The following is a 14862-nucleotide window of genomic DNA, read 5'->3' as shown; positions in this document are numbered from 1 at the left end:
CGGGGTCGGGGGGTGCCGGTGCGGTGCCTGCCGGGCCTATGGTGGGGCCGTAAGGGGAGCGCGGCAGGGCCGTGAGGGAAGAGCGGGGCTGCCGTGAGGGGAGCGCGGGGCGGCCGTGAGGGGAGCGCGGCAGGGCCGTGAGGGGAGCGCGGCAGGGCCGTGAGGAGAGCCCGGGGCAGCCGTGAGGAGAGCCCGGGGCAGCCGTGAGGGGAGCGCGGGTCGGCCGTGAGGGCAGCGCGGGGCGGCCGTGAGGGCAGCGCGGGGCGGCCGTGAGGGCAGCGCGGCGGGGCCGCTCAGCCCGCCCCGCGCTGTGGCGCAGCCGCCACGTGACGGCGCACGGCCGGCGAGCGAACATGGCTGCGGCGGCGGGGTGAGTGCGCGCCGGAGTGGCGCCGGGACCCCCGGCCCCCCCGGCCCCCGGGACCGCCGGCAGCCCGCTCCCTGCGAGGGCCACGGCGCGGCCGATGGGGGCTCGCGGGGGGCCCGATGCGCCAGCGGTGTCCCGGGCCGGCGGCGGGGCCGGGAAGGCAGGGCACAGGCTGGCGCCGGGCTCCGTGCTCCGGATCAGGGCTGCGTGCGCCTGACCCGCGGTTCTCCGAAGGGATTTCGGGTTTTGCGCGGGGCGGTGAGAGAGCTGCGGAGGGTCCCACGGGCCGGTTGGCTCGCAGTGCCTTGTCCCCAGCCGTGCGTTATCCTTGAAGTTGTCACAGGTTTGGAAGTGATGCTTAAAGGTGGCTTGGATTGTGGCATAGCACAAGGGTTTCCCCACATTTTATAGTAAAATTCAGCCATTTCTTGGTGCTGTAAGAAGTTGCCATTACAACTGTATCAGAACGAAGGGGGAAGTTTCCAAAGTTGCCGAACACGGGTCAGGCTGGGGCTTGGCTGTGACCCGGGCTTGGGGAGGTCGCTGCCCTGCGGGTCCCCTCGGCTCTGATGTCCCCAGCGCTGTCCGGGCGTTGCCTGCCCGGCAGCTCCTGCCCGGCCCCCGGGGCCACCCCGGGCTGGGCTGGGTGGAAGGACGTGGAGCGGCGCCGGGGCTTCAAGCTGTCAGCTTCACAAGAAGCGCTGAGTTGGCCGTGAAGAAAATACCCATTTTATACCTTGAACAGCCGCAGTTGCTATTACTGTTTGGTTGTATCACCCTTTTCCTTGTGCTAGGCCTCTTGGGCTTCACATATGGGATGTGGAAACAGCATTGGAAAGTGTTTACGCTTCAGGCTGGTGTTGATGAATCTGTTGCTCAAAACAAACAAATAAATAAGGCCTGGTCAACAAACAAGTGGTAATTTACTGAAAAGTAGTTTCAGTGGTTTCTCATCTTCATTGAAATCTGGATCCTCTCTGTGGGATCTCAGTAGAACAGAAATGAATTTTCTGCTCAAAAAAACCCAGAAGTCCAGAAGGTTAACTGAAAAGTGGTAGGAAAGCCAGAAATAAAATAGGAGTTTTAGTTACCAGTGTGTTCTGCTGGTTGCTTTACAACAGATCCAAAATGTTAGATGCATCATATAGTACCAGAATGTACGCTCTTTAAAATATAAAACTTCTGAAATAAGCATTGGAAATCGGGAGCTCCAGGCAAAGGAAAAATATCCTTTAAAGAAACAGATGTTGTTTAATGTTCCTAGCTATATTTCACTTGCAGTGTAATAAAATAAAAGAGCTTGTCTGTGAGCTTGGGCCTAAGTGATCATAAAAATTGTATGTGACAGCCAGCAGGAAACTGTCAACTACTGTGGGAGGCCTTTACCAGACTGAGCAGTGGTTGAATGCTGGTACCAGACTGGAGAAAACAAGGGAGCTGAGCTTCTCTTTTGTTCTTGCAAGTGTCCACTTTTGACAGCAGCTAAGGTTTATTTGCAGAAGCTTGCATAGCTTCTAAGAGGAGTGCACCACAAAGCCGTGCTTGTATCAAATACCCTTCTTTATCAAATGTGTAATTTCACATGAGGGTTTTGGGTTGAGTTTGTGGCTGGATGTGCTGGAGTCCTTGTGCTAACAGAAGAAGCTGACCTTGAAGGACCAGCCAATGTGTTGTATTAATTATATTCTGATAACTCTGCTGAAGCAAGTCCAGAGGAGGCCTCAAAGTTTATCAGAGACTAAAGTGTCTCTCATAAGAAGACAAGCTGGGAAAATTTGGGCTGTTCAGGAAAGGAGGAGGCTGTGTGGAGACTCTCAGCACCTCCCAGTATCTGAGGGGGCTACAGGGGAGCTGGAGAGGGACTGTTCAGCAGCAGCAGCAGTGATGGGGCATGGAGTAATGGGTAGAAAGAGAGGAAGTTTAGGCTGGACATTAGGAAGAAATTCTTAGCTGTAAGAGTGGTAAGATACTGGGGCAGGTTGCCCAGGGAGGTTGTGGATGCCCCAGCACTGGCAGTGTTCAAAGCCAGGCTGTGCAGAGCTTTGAGCAGCCTGGTTTAGTGGGAGGTGTCCTTGCCCATGACAGGAATGTGGGACAAGATGATCTTTGAGGTCTGTTCCAACCCAACCCATTCTATGATTCTGTGATTTGTGTGTCTTGTGAGATATAACTGAGTGATTGGAGATCATGGACCAGAATGAAAAGCTTGTAGCTTCTTCCCTAGAGAGAATTTTGTGGCTGTTTTTTTCCAAGGCGAAGACCATAGTTTTACACTGCTTACACTGTAATTGCATGTGTATTTGTAGGGTTGATACACATGAGGCAGTTACATATGTGTACCCACTCAATTTACTACAAGTCATTAAACAGCCAGTCCTATGTGTGACATTTTTTTCTTGTGCTCTTGAGTATTATGTGAGTTCAGTTTCCCAATTTTTATTTGCCATGGAAAGTTGGCTGTACAGCCATACACCTTTTCATGGGACTTAAATGCCCCTGTCAGTATTGTCTGAAAAGAGCTCTCTCTGTGTTAGCTGTGGAAAGCTTGTGCATGGCTCATGTGTACCAAGCAAGTGGATCTCTGCAGGCAAAGCAGCACCTGTGGGTGTTCTGTCATGTTGTCAGTCCATCCAGGGGGTGCCACCAGTTTGGTATCTGAGTGCTTGCTGGAGAAAAAAAGAGAACAAGAGCTGTGGAGGAAGCAAACTCCTCTAAGCTGAGTATTCTCCCTAAAACCTAGCTGGTTTTCTCTGCAGAATTCCAGTTGTGAAAGTCAGTGTATTTCCTGTCAAGCTCACTCTGTCTGAGGTGTGAATTAACATGAGTGCTCATCAGGAACCTGAGAACAGAGTAGGATTTGCAGCAGCACTCAGCCCAGCCCATGCTGCAGGGTCCAGCATGCTCAGCTCCTGTGATTTCTACAGCACCCTTAAAAACAGAGACCAGGGCCATGCCCCTGAAGAAACTCTGCCACTCTAAAACAGCTGCAGAGGCCATGCTCTGCTGTGGGTTAATATTGTGGCATCATATTCAGACAGGGAAAGTGGGATCTGTTATGTCCAAGGAGGAACACACTTTCACTTAGAGAAAATGTGCATAAGAACTATCATTTTGCACTAGAATGCAGTTCAGCTTTAGCATTAAGATCCCAGTAAAAGGCACACTTTAGTGGCTTATTAAAACTACTGGTATGAATTGCTGCCTGATGTCATTATTTCTCAAGTGTCATTTGGATTGTCAAAGGTTTTAAGTGTAATAAAAGCATTAATATTAGACTTAAGGGAGATGAAAATGTGCCTTTGTAGCACCTTCCTCTGAACTCCAGGGTGTAGGAATAGCCTGGAGGAGAGAGGTCAGAGTTCTCTCTTTTTTCTTTTTTTTTTAAATCACAGAAAAAGATCCCCGAACTTGTGAAGTGAGTAAAATTGCAATGAAGGTGACTTTTTTCCTTCCTTTGAAGCAAAACATGAGACAGGCTATGCTACAACCTCTGCCTGTTAGTTTTTTGGTTTTTTTTTTTTTTTAATCAGCAGAGACAAAGATCTGAGAGAAACATGTGCTATAAGGGTATCTGATGATGTTCTCTCCTCTCTTTTATAAATGCCCCATAAGGTGAGCATATGATTTCCAGGCTGTTGCATGTACTTACTCCAAGGGATGATCATGCCTGGGGAACAGCATTTTCAGCCTCCTGTGTGTTGCTGAATTACTGAGCCACAGCTTTGTACCTGGAAAGCCTTGCTTGTTTTTAGTTTGAGGTTCACTATCTGACTAAACTTTCAGTAGCTTTTGCTAGGAGTGTATGAACTTGCTTCCTTCTTCCTACAGGCATGGGTACCCCAAAACAAAAGCTTGTGCTGTGCTTCCAGGTTGTGCTGATGGGCTGCAGCCCTTATGATGATTACCTGCCTTGGTGAGGGGTTGTCAGGTGTGTGTTGGAAGGAATAAAAATTAACACATTTGGGTTTTGTGCACCATCAGCTGAACTTGTAAGCAGATATTTTGAAAATTGGATTAGCAAGAGCAGTCCTTTACTGTCTAAAATTACTTACACTGTTACATCAAGTGGTTATAAGCAAGTAAAATAAAGTATTTTATTAGGTCTTTTATGCTGTGGCTGCAGTAGGAAATTACAGGGTGTACATTTCTGAGGTTGATAGAGTCTTTTAGGAGGTTATGCAGCTATAAATCAAAGGTTACCTTTCAGATTGCCTATGAAAGCTATATAATAATTAAGATGTGGAGCTTTGCTCCTCTAAGGTTAAGTACTTTGGTGGTTGGTTCATTTCTTGTCATCTTAACATAGTAACAGGGTAACTGCACCTTCTGGCATCTCCTGTAAAGCATAGCTGGTAGAAAGTGACCATCCAGTCAGGCTTGGAGAAGCTTAGGTGGAGGGACAAACTGGACTTCAATAATAGGATTTTATGGATGAATTTTATTGATCATCTCTAATACTGAAGGTTCAAAGCACAGCTTTGCTATTTAAGCATAAAAAAACACCCCCAAAACAAACTGCTTTTAGATTCTTCTCATATCATCTGGTTAAATTCCTTCCTCTGCTCCATATCCTAGAAAAGCTGTAGGGTTTCTACTTGGAAATCTCCAAAAGGTGTATTTATGGAGCTGAAACAAATGTGAATGAATCAGCCACATATTCTTGAGGTACTTTCAACATCTAAAATTACTTAGTAACAGCGAGCTCTCCGCTTTTAAACTGTGTCCTCGCAGTTGCAGCTCTGTTGAGTACAATCTTTCAGAAGCTGTCTGGGCTGTCTCAGCACGTTTGTGTGGCCTTAGGGACCACCGGAGGTGCCCAATCCATGCCGCTGTGGCCACGTGTTTGAGTTCAGTCACTGGCTGAAGCTGCTTGTGTGTGTTAAAGAATAAACATACATACATAGAAAAGAGATTTGCACATCCTATGTATGTGAAATGCTGTTGGCCTATGTCTGCTGTTCATCATCTTTTCTTTCCACTCCCTGTTTCCCAGAAGGACTTGCTGAAGTTTGCTAGACTTACTGTAAACTTCCACTTCTCTTTTCAGCACTAATTTGCTTCCCTCCTGCTTTGCCTCTCCTCAGCTGACACGGGCTGTGGTCACTTTACCCCAAGGGATGTGATGAGGGACGTGCTGCAGGCTGTAGCTGCAGCCACTCTTGCCTGCTGTTTGCACCTTTTTTCTTTGGTACTTGTGTGAGCAGTGCTTGGTGGTTGCTTGAGAGCAATGTGTGTACAACATCTCTTCCCTAGGAGTGGTGAGCCTCTTGTTGGTAGAGTTGAATTAAACTAATGAGCACTGTGCATCTAAATTGTGCTAACCACTGTCTTTGCCATTAATTGCCAATTGAAAAAATCTCTTCTAGACCCTCCTTTTGGCTGGGGAATGAGACTTTGAAAGTGCCTGTGGCGCTCTTTGCCTTGAACAGAAGACGGCTGTGTGAACGCCTGAGACAGAATAAGGATGTCCAGAAGAATTCAATTGTTCTGCTGCAGGGTGGAGAAGAAACCCAGAGATACTGTACTGATACTGGTATTGTGTTTCGCCAGGTAAGAGCTGAATCAAAACTTGAAATTAAGAAACTCTCTTCCACTGCATGGATTTTTAAATGATTTAAAATTATTTTCTCTATCTCTTGGATGTGCATTGTCTTGCTTCACTTAAATAAATTGGCTTCTTTATAACATTGCTTCTTCAGCTCTGAATTGCTCTTACTTTCAGTGCTTTAGTGCAAGCTCATTATCTGGTTTAAAGGCCTGTTCAAGGTCTTACAGCTCATCAGTGTTTGAATCTAATCTTAAAGACAGCATGGAATATTTCTTCATTTTTTCAGTCTTGTCTGTGACCCAAAAACCAACCTTCTTTGTGTAATAAAACATGTTACAGTGGACCTAATTAGTAGAAAAGTATATTTCATAGTTTTATAAAACAGCAGCCTATATCTTGGAATTTCCAACATGTGTCTTCTTAAATTATACTCTTCCTTAAGCACCCATGTGTTCTTCTGTCACAAATAGCACTTCAAATATTCTTGGGATGTTGGTGTAAAAGAACTCAAATTATGTATATCCCATACCCTGCATGGTTTCTGCAGCACTTTGTTTTGTGAACTTAATTGACCTGTTGTATGTTATGAAGAAACAAACCCAGTAAATTCTAATTTAGATAGCACATATCTTAATGTTATTAGTTATTAGTCTGGTTTTAGAGAATATGCATCTTTCAGGGTACTAGAGCATATGCCTGTCCTTACCAAAATTAAATCCTGTATTGTTAGGTGTTTTGTTGCTTGCTTGCTTGTTCTAAAAATAACTCTTGGCTGAGGGCTGTTCCTAGTGCAGCTTCCTCTTCTCTGGGGAAGGTTGGGGTTTCACTTCAGCACTCTGCCTTTGCAACCCAATGAAGCTGCACTCTGCTTTTGCCTTGTCTCTTGTGAGGTGGTTGTTTCTCCCTGATCATACAGTCCCTAATTCTAGATTGGAAGAATGTATTTTAATGTGTAGTGTGTGTTTATTGTGCTGAGTTAACCTCTTTATGGTAGTTTATTAATCTCTGATCTTTTCCAGTTGCCAGCAAAGGGATTTGTATTATTCTGACCTAAAACTAACCCGTCTGAAAAGGTTTATACATAAACCACTTTTCCTGCTCCAAAAGCAAGAGATCTCTTCGAGATATGTGGAAATAGGAATTAATGTGTACTCTAGTGTATTTTTAGAGCTGGGAGAAGTGAAGTCTTTCTTCTAAGAATATATTTTGTTTTAATCTAGGAATCTTACTTTCACTGGACTTTTGGAGTAACTGAAGCAGGCTGCTTTGGAGCAGTAGATGTTGATACTGGAAGATCTATGCTTTTTGTTCCTCAACTCCCTGAAAGCTATGCTGTTTGGATGGGAAAGTAAGACCTATCTCTTAACTGCATTCTGGTGTATCCAAGTACTTTATTTAATGTAACTGCCTGTAGAGCTCCAGTGTTGTGTCATTTAATCAGATTCCACCAAATCACGCCCTAGGAATGATACATACATAGAGTGATATACACAAACAGAGATACAAAACGTGATCAGTTGATATTGATCATGTGATATGAAATGATCCACCACCATTTGGAACACAGTACCCTTGGAATTGGAGCCCATGAATCTCTTGGTAGCTCTGAGAGGAAGGTGAACCATGAAGAAAAGTCAGCATCTTGTGTTAAGCCCAAGCAAGTCAAATAATAAAGCAGGTTTTTTCAAGCTGCTTTGCCAGTTTGCAGCAGCCTTAGCTAAAGAAGATTTCTGAATGGCATAAGGTAGTTTAGCCTCTGGTAGGCTTTTTTAAAATGAACTCACAGACAGGAAAATGTGCTTTTAAAGCTATTCTATGAGTAAACATCTCTCCATCCACCTTGATAGTAAATACTGCACAGTGCCATAGTAGTGGAGGAATTGATTTGTTGATGTGTTCATTTATTTTCTCGGTCTTAATTGTGTTTATACCCTCTACCAATTTTTGTAATTTTTTTTTTTTTGGTGTATCATCGACATTGTCTCAGAACATTGGATTGCTTCTAATTTAATCTTTTGACAAGCTGCTTCACTTCTAATTGAAGCTATCACTTATATTTTAATGCTAATTTTGGGAAAAGGAAAACAGTTGTAACTGATCCCATGTGCTGAATTGTGTCAGACCATATGGCAGGGCATGGCTGCTGTCTTCTCAGAGAGTTTATATGAATTTGACTGTCTTAGACCTGTCTGGGGACTGAAATTGTGATGGCATAAAAATCTGCCTACTGCTGTCTGAAATATTTAGCTGTGAGCCACACCTGTCTGGGAGGGCAGGTTCTGTAATCCCCCCATGTGTACTCTCTGAAATCTGTTCCCACTTATAGACAAAGTTTTTTCCTATCCTTTGGTTCTCTTCTGCTAGTTCAAAACAGCTGTTTCATAGCCACACTGATTGTGCCTAATCTAAAAATGCTTAAAAATATAATTGAAATTCCAGCATCTCATTTTGCATTCTCAAACAAAATATTGTGTTGCTTATAACTAGTGGCCTTTTGGATTTGTTTGTGCAGCATTTGTTATCTGTCCATTTACAGAATTAATTAAGTCTAGTTAAAAGTGATTTATTGTCATTGTTTGTGTCTTCTTGTGGAGTATAACAAATGGTCTTTGTTGTTTTCTAAATTCTTCTCCTTACCCTTGAGTGCCTCAGTTTGAATCTTGTTTTCTCTTCTGTCAGCCGTGGTCATGTACTTTTTCTGCTTGTCAGAGGTAGGATGGGTGAATAACTCATTTGTGAGTCAGTAGCAGTTCTGCTTCATAAATTGGTGGCAGTGGGTACTGCTCACTGCTGGGGATTGTGTTCCTTCTCAGAAGATTCAATTTTAACTCAAAATTAGCAGTGAAAGAAAAACACAAGTAAACATGCCTTCCATCCACTGCAGTTTATTACTATAGTTTGCCTTGAAGTGCTTACTTCTGGGTCCGTGGAAGGCACTGTCTGCCCACTGGAGAAGCAGTCATTTGACATCACTGAGGCACAAATCAGTGCAATGCTTTGTGTGGTATTTGAGGGGTTGGTATCTTACAGAGGTCTGCAGCTGGTCTGCTAGTTCATAGCACAGGGTGGAGTTGCTTTGCCTGGTATTTATTCTGCTTTCTATTTAAGACAGATATGAATTTGGGTAGAAATACATAGATTCTCTTACAATTAATGCAAAAGGCTCTTTACTACAGTTTTACTACTGCTGTATTACTAAATGTATCATTTGATGTGTTGTGCCTTCACTGAAGAACACATATCTGAGTTGCTTTTGAAGCATAGTGTGGATAATGTGTCATTCAGAAGGGTTAATCTTTTTGCCTTGCAATAATACAAAAACGGGGCTCCTTGGCTCCATTCAGACTGCAGTGTTACTGTGGCCATGAGCATGTTTGCTTGGAGATCAGCAGGCTGTGCATTTACAAATGAGACCATGAGCAGTGGGATTTTCCCAGCCTCACCACTGCACTTGTTTCCATGGGTGGTGCCTGGGCACTCTGCAGGACAGGTGGGCATGGAGGGGAGGATGCACCACTCTGGGCTGGGGTCACCCACAGCCCAGCACTAAGCAGTGCAGGCAATGAGGGTGACTGCTGCTTTGGAGGTGGTATGGAACTGGTAGGACTTCATAGTGAATGTGTGTGCTCTGAAGATGTGCAAAAATAGTTGTAAGGCTACCTTTCAGAAGTCCTTCAAGCCAAAATAACCTTTTAAAAGGAGGAGAGATTTAGTTTAGCTCACAGACTATGGACCTTCTCCAAAAAAACCCAAAGCCTCCTACAGTGGCAGTTGCAGGATTGTTATGAGGGTAATTGTAGGACTGGTGGTCCTGTGTTCAAGGAAGTGATCACAAAAACACTGCTCTGGTTTTGAATTATGGGTGTGGGCATTTCTCCAGATGTTGGGCCAGCCAATTTCTTAGTTGTTGGCTGGAAAAACCTTTTCAAGTAAGAGAACCACTTTGCCTGTCTCTTGACCTGTACCTCTGCCCCTGTCCCTCTGTCATTTGTAAGGCAGAAGCACAGACTCTGAGCTTAGTGGGTGGCTTTTCTGCTCCTGAATATTCTTCTGTTTTTAGCTTTAGAAAGAAGAGGTTTAGAAATGAATATGGTAATATAGGATAGTAAAGGCTTCAGAAGTGTAAATGTTTTGTAAATGTCCCTCTTTCTTGGCACAGTCTTACCTAATCAAGTTTCTGGTGCAACAAAGCTGTTAGCCATCATTTCTGTTCCTAGAAAGCATCGAGTTGGTATGACTGCATGCCTTCACAAAGACTTCAGTTTTGCTAATTAATGCTGCACCTGCCATTTACCTCCTTAATTATAAATGACAGACCTAGTCAGCGTGCTGATTAAAGATATTTTATAAAGTAAAACATACTGTACAGCAGCTGCTTTATGTGGAGAGCATGCCAGAATGACTTAATAGCCTTGCCACACAGAGTGCTTTTAATGGAAGACAAAAAGTATTTAACCCTTTCATGCTCTAACTTTAGAAATACATATTAAATATTTTAATGGTTCAGAAAAATAAAATGGTGCTGTGGTGCCCAATTAATGGTGCAATTGCCTGTGCTTTGTTTTATCTGAAGCTCTGCTGGATGAGTGGTAAGCATTGCAGCTTTAATCTGACTTCAGTTGCACTCACTAAGTTGCAGCTTTAAATTCACTCACTATAAGTAATGTTTTTCCATGAATTTGATTGAAAGCTATCTGTGTGTTCAAAGTTGAACCTTGGATTAGCACTTGGAGCTGTAATAAAGCACAGTAAAATGCTTTGCAAATGTTAGTTATTTCTCAGTGACCTAATGAGTAAGCTCTTTAAAACATTGTCATAAATTTCAAGTAGGTTACAACCAAAATCGACCTTTGGTTTTGGTGATTATACTTGACTGACATCAGCAAAACTGAATAGTTTTACTGCCTTTTGAAAAACTGCAGAAATATATGGTTGGAGGTTTTTTGTTGGTTTGCTTTTTTCCCCCTTAACACTTTTGAAAGGATCAGATACAAGAAAGGAAGGGATCTCACTTCTGAAAGGGTCAGATCAGTACAAGAAAGTAGCCTCTCAGTCTGTGTGGGCTTTTACCTTTTTTTCCTTATAGACTTTGTGGGACTATGAAAATTGGAAGCTAAGAAATTGATTTCCTGATCTCTTCTAAATGGAGATTGGTCAGATTTTGTGACACTTGTATTTTGGATAATTGTGAGTATTTAACTGCACACAGCATGGTATGTTTGACTGTATGGTGGTGATGTAGACTGGTGCATTAATTACCCTTGTTCTGGAAAGCAGAGGGCAAGGTCTGTAGAAGGGAAGCTGACAGGGGGGACAGCTCTTTGGAAAGGGAGTGAAGTGTGTGTGCAGGTTATAGGAAATGAACTCCAGATTACCTTAATTGCTCTTCTTAATGTACATTTTGCAGGAACGAAGGACATCTTCTACAGGAGTTTTATAAATGTGGAGCATACAGGTCTTCTCCATAGCCTGCTCCAGAGCTGTGTTTTTTGGTTTTACCTTCAGAACTGATCTGCCATCTCCTACTATTTTTTATTGTAATTTTTTCTCTAAAATGAAATATGCTTTTCTTTTTCTGTGTCTCTCAGTTTGATCTTTTTTCTGCAGTTTGTCACTTCCCACTACCCTCTGAATCTTTATTTTGCTGTTTAAAACAAAACCCAGGTTTTAATCACTTTAGGTCATCTTATTACTGTTTTGTACCAATTGGCTTTGCAACTTATCTGCAAAGTTTGTTACCATCTGGAAAGGTTCTCTGTGGCTCTCAAACATACTCAGTTCTGCTTCTGTTTCTGAGTAGTGTCAGAACTAATTTCAATCTTTGCAGTATCGCACTAATCAAGACTTGCAGTCCATTTCTGTTTATTGCTTTAACTTCTGGGAACATTAGTCTAAATTGACACAGCACTTTTCAGTGTGGCAGTTGGAGGGTTTCCCAGCCCGGGGAATGCTCATCTTTTTTTCTATTTATTTGTTTTTATTTTCTGCTTTAGGCTTTTCTGTTTTCTTATTATGACTAGTCACTGGGTTTCAGGTTACATTGTAGTGTTTCTGTCCAAGCCAATTTGAGTTGATTTTGGAGAGTAGCAGTCTTGAGAGTTTTTTGTCAAATATTTTACTATTATTCATGTAGTACATCTGTTGCTTTGCCCTTCATCTGATCCTTTCAAAACTGCACGATAAAGCTGGTTACTTTTGATTGACTAGACTTACTTGTGCAATCCCCCAGGGTGCTTATTTTCCATGATTCCAGTTCTCTCCCTGGATTGTGATTTCCATTCCTTTTCCCCCATTCACTTATTATTGTATTTTATAGATTCGTAGAATGGCCTGGGTTGGAAGGGACTTTAAAGATCATCAAGTTCCAACCTCCCACCATGGGCAGGGACACCTTCCACTATCCCAGGTTGCTCCAAGCCCTCTCCAACCTGGTGTTGAGCACTTCCAGGGGTGAGACAGCCAAGCTTCTCTGGGAGTCCTGTGTGAGGAACTCAGCACCTTCACGGGCAAAAAATTATTTCTAATATATAATCTAAACCTGCTCTATTTTAGTTTGAAGCTGTTCCCCCTTGTTCTGTCACTCCAGGCTCTTAAAAATAGGCTTTCTCCCTCTTTTTGATTCCTTCAGGCACTGGAAGGCTGCAGTTAGGTCACCCTAAAACTTCTCTTTTCCAGGCTGAAAAATCCCAGTTCTCCCATCCCTCTGCTCGCCCTGGTGCCTGCTCAGGGCTCTCTGAGCAGCTCCAGGTCCCTCCTGTGCTGGCCCAGGCTGGGGGTGCAGGTTGCTTTGGGCCGGCAGCTCCCGGGGCCGGGCAGGGCCGGCTCTGCCCCGCGGCTCTCCCGGGGCTCTCCCGGGGCTGCTCTTGACTTCTTCCTTCCCAGCCTGCATTGATCCTGAGGGCTGTCCCAAAGCAGATGCAGGTCTAGGGCTTGGTCTTGTTAAACCTCATGAGATTCCCATGTGCCAGCTGCCTGATTTCTCTGTGGATAAAAATTACTTTTTCAGAATAATCAATGTCTGGATTGCTCTTGCCACTTTACTGGCAATTGTTTTCTCTAAAAGCACTGCTCAAATACCCAGACTTCTTGAATGTTCAGTTTAGTCATTGTCCCAGTAGTCTCATTGTCCACAATCTTGCTTGGTCTGTGATGAATGCATATTGTTTTTATGACTTTTACTTCAGTTCTTATTTTTATAAATCTGTCTTTTCTTACGGGTTTCTTAAGCAGCTTAAGTTTCTTGTTGAGAAGGCTTGAAACCATAATAGCAATTTGTATCTGTCCCTTTATTGGCTATCTCTACCATCATACACCTTTAAGTGAATGCTCCAGTTGGTGGTTTTATAAGCATTAAAGTGCTTCTTTTCCCTCTCCTATTTTTGATTCAGGTGTTTTGAGAAAAAAAACAACACTAAGCAAATCTGTTGGATGATGCTGCACCAGAGTTCTTTAATATCCGGGTGTGGCTTCAAACCACAGATTGAGATAGCATGTCTCATTTCAGTGGTGTGACAGGGAATGCTGATAACCCCCACCAGGCATTTCTTATTTTATACTTTATGTAATGTGCTACCAGGAGTACTGAGTTCAGTGATATAAACTCCTGATAACATTTTGAAATATCAGAGAAGCCAAGTTTTTCTTTTTTCTATCAGGCGTGCCATGTGTTTTTTCCACAAGGACTTGGCTGCTGCTGGTAGGAAGGTGAGCTGCAGCAAAAGAAGTGTCCATGGGGGTTTGCCAGCAGTGCTCCAGGAAGGCTCTGCACCTCCACACTGCCTTCTGCTGTGCCACTGCCCAGCCTGAGGGCAGAACTCTGCTCCTTGTTGCCCTGCATTTGGGAAGGCACTTCAGTGAGAAAAACCTCAAGTGAAATACCTACAGTAGTTCCTGTGTTCTTGCACTTCTGAAACTCCACTTTCTTAGCTCTTGATGTTGTTTTCCTTAGGTTTTTTATTCCCTGTGACCTGTCTGTATGCTCAGGAAGGATTCTCTGAAAGAGTGTGGTCTCTCTTGAGAAACAAAAGAAGGAAAAACAAACTCAACTGATCTGCTAAAATATGCTAGGGAAGTGTATCATTAATATTAGCGCTTCTTAAAAGTTAGATGTGAGTGTAAAGCAGGCAGGCTGTGTGTTACTGCTGTGTGCCCCTTGCTGGAGCTCTGGCAGGCAGAGCAGGTGGTCACAGCCCCAGTCCTGGGGGACACCAGATGCTTCTTTGTCTGGCAGGGGCAATGTGACATCCTGAACCACTGTGTGCAAGGGTGGGTTCTGCCTTTTTTTTGTGCCCATTGAGTTGTTGTGTCAAGTTCATTTAATTTCGTTGTGGTTTGGCTTTCCTTACAAGTTGTGAAATGGGAATGTAATAATCCCTTTCCTTCAAAGCTGTTCAGGTCATCTAGTCCTGCTGTAAAAATCAGTGCTGCTTTGTCTTGTTCTGTTACTGATTAATATGGGAGCTGTGAGACATACTACTCACTTTCCAGAGCTTGCTATAGTGCTTTTATATGTGGGATATTAAATATTGCTTGTGTCCCCCTCCCTCCAATACTGATGTTTTTCCAAAGTACAAGCAGAACATCTGCTATTGGCAGATTTGCTGTATAACTTCCTTTGTTAAAAAGCATGAATTGAGACCAGTGTTTGAGTGGAACACTGTATATAGTGACCTAGAAATTGCACTTAATACCTTAACCACTATAATTCTTATGCTCTTTTTTTTTTTTTTTTTGAGAAGAGAGCTATCTAATGAATATATCTTATCAGTTTAATGCTACAAGAAATCTTTTGGGGATTTCAGTGTGTAAACATTTCCTAAGTCACAGTTCTTTCTGTACAGAGCCCTTGACTCCAAGGAAGAATTTTATTTGCAGAGAGGAATAAAGCAGAGGTTACCAATTGCAAGTTTCCTGTGTTTTTGATGGGTAGCTCTTGATAGTATCTCTT

At 43.3% G+C, this 14862-nt stretch overlaps 1 protein-coding gene across 1 annotated transcript in view; it reads left to right on the top strand.

The window, feature by feature from the left end:
- Window positions 1-344: 344 nt before the first annotated feature.
- PEPD (peptidase D) overlaps window positions 345-14862 on the top strand; it is a 143185-nt gene continuing 128667 nt past the window's right edge. The window contains exons 1-3 of the mRNA XM_084214878.1: window positions 345-370; window positions 5734-5917; window positions 7136-7263. Of these exons, the coding sequence (XP_084071004.1) occupies window positions 354-370; window positions 5734-5917; window positions 7136-7263 (329 nt within the window). The 5' untranslated portion in view covers window positions 345-353. The remainder of the gene's footprint in view (window positions 371-5733; window positions 5918-7135; window positions 7264-14862) is intronic.

Source organism: Fringilla coelebs (assembly GCF_963513975.1).
Source record: "Fringilla coelebs genome assembly, chromosome: 14".
Lineage (NCBI taxonomy): Eukaryota > Metazoa > Chordata > Aves > Passeriformes > Fringillidae > Fringilla > Fringilla coelebs.
This window is presented reverse-complemented; position numbering and strand designations above follow the sequence as displayed.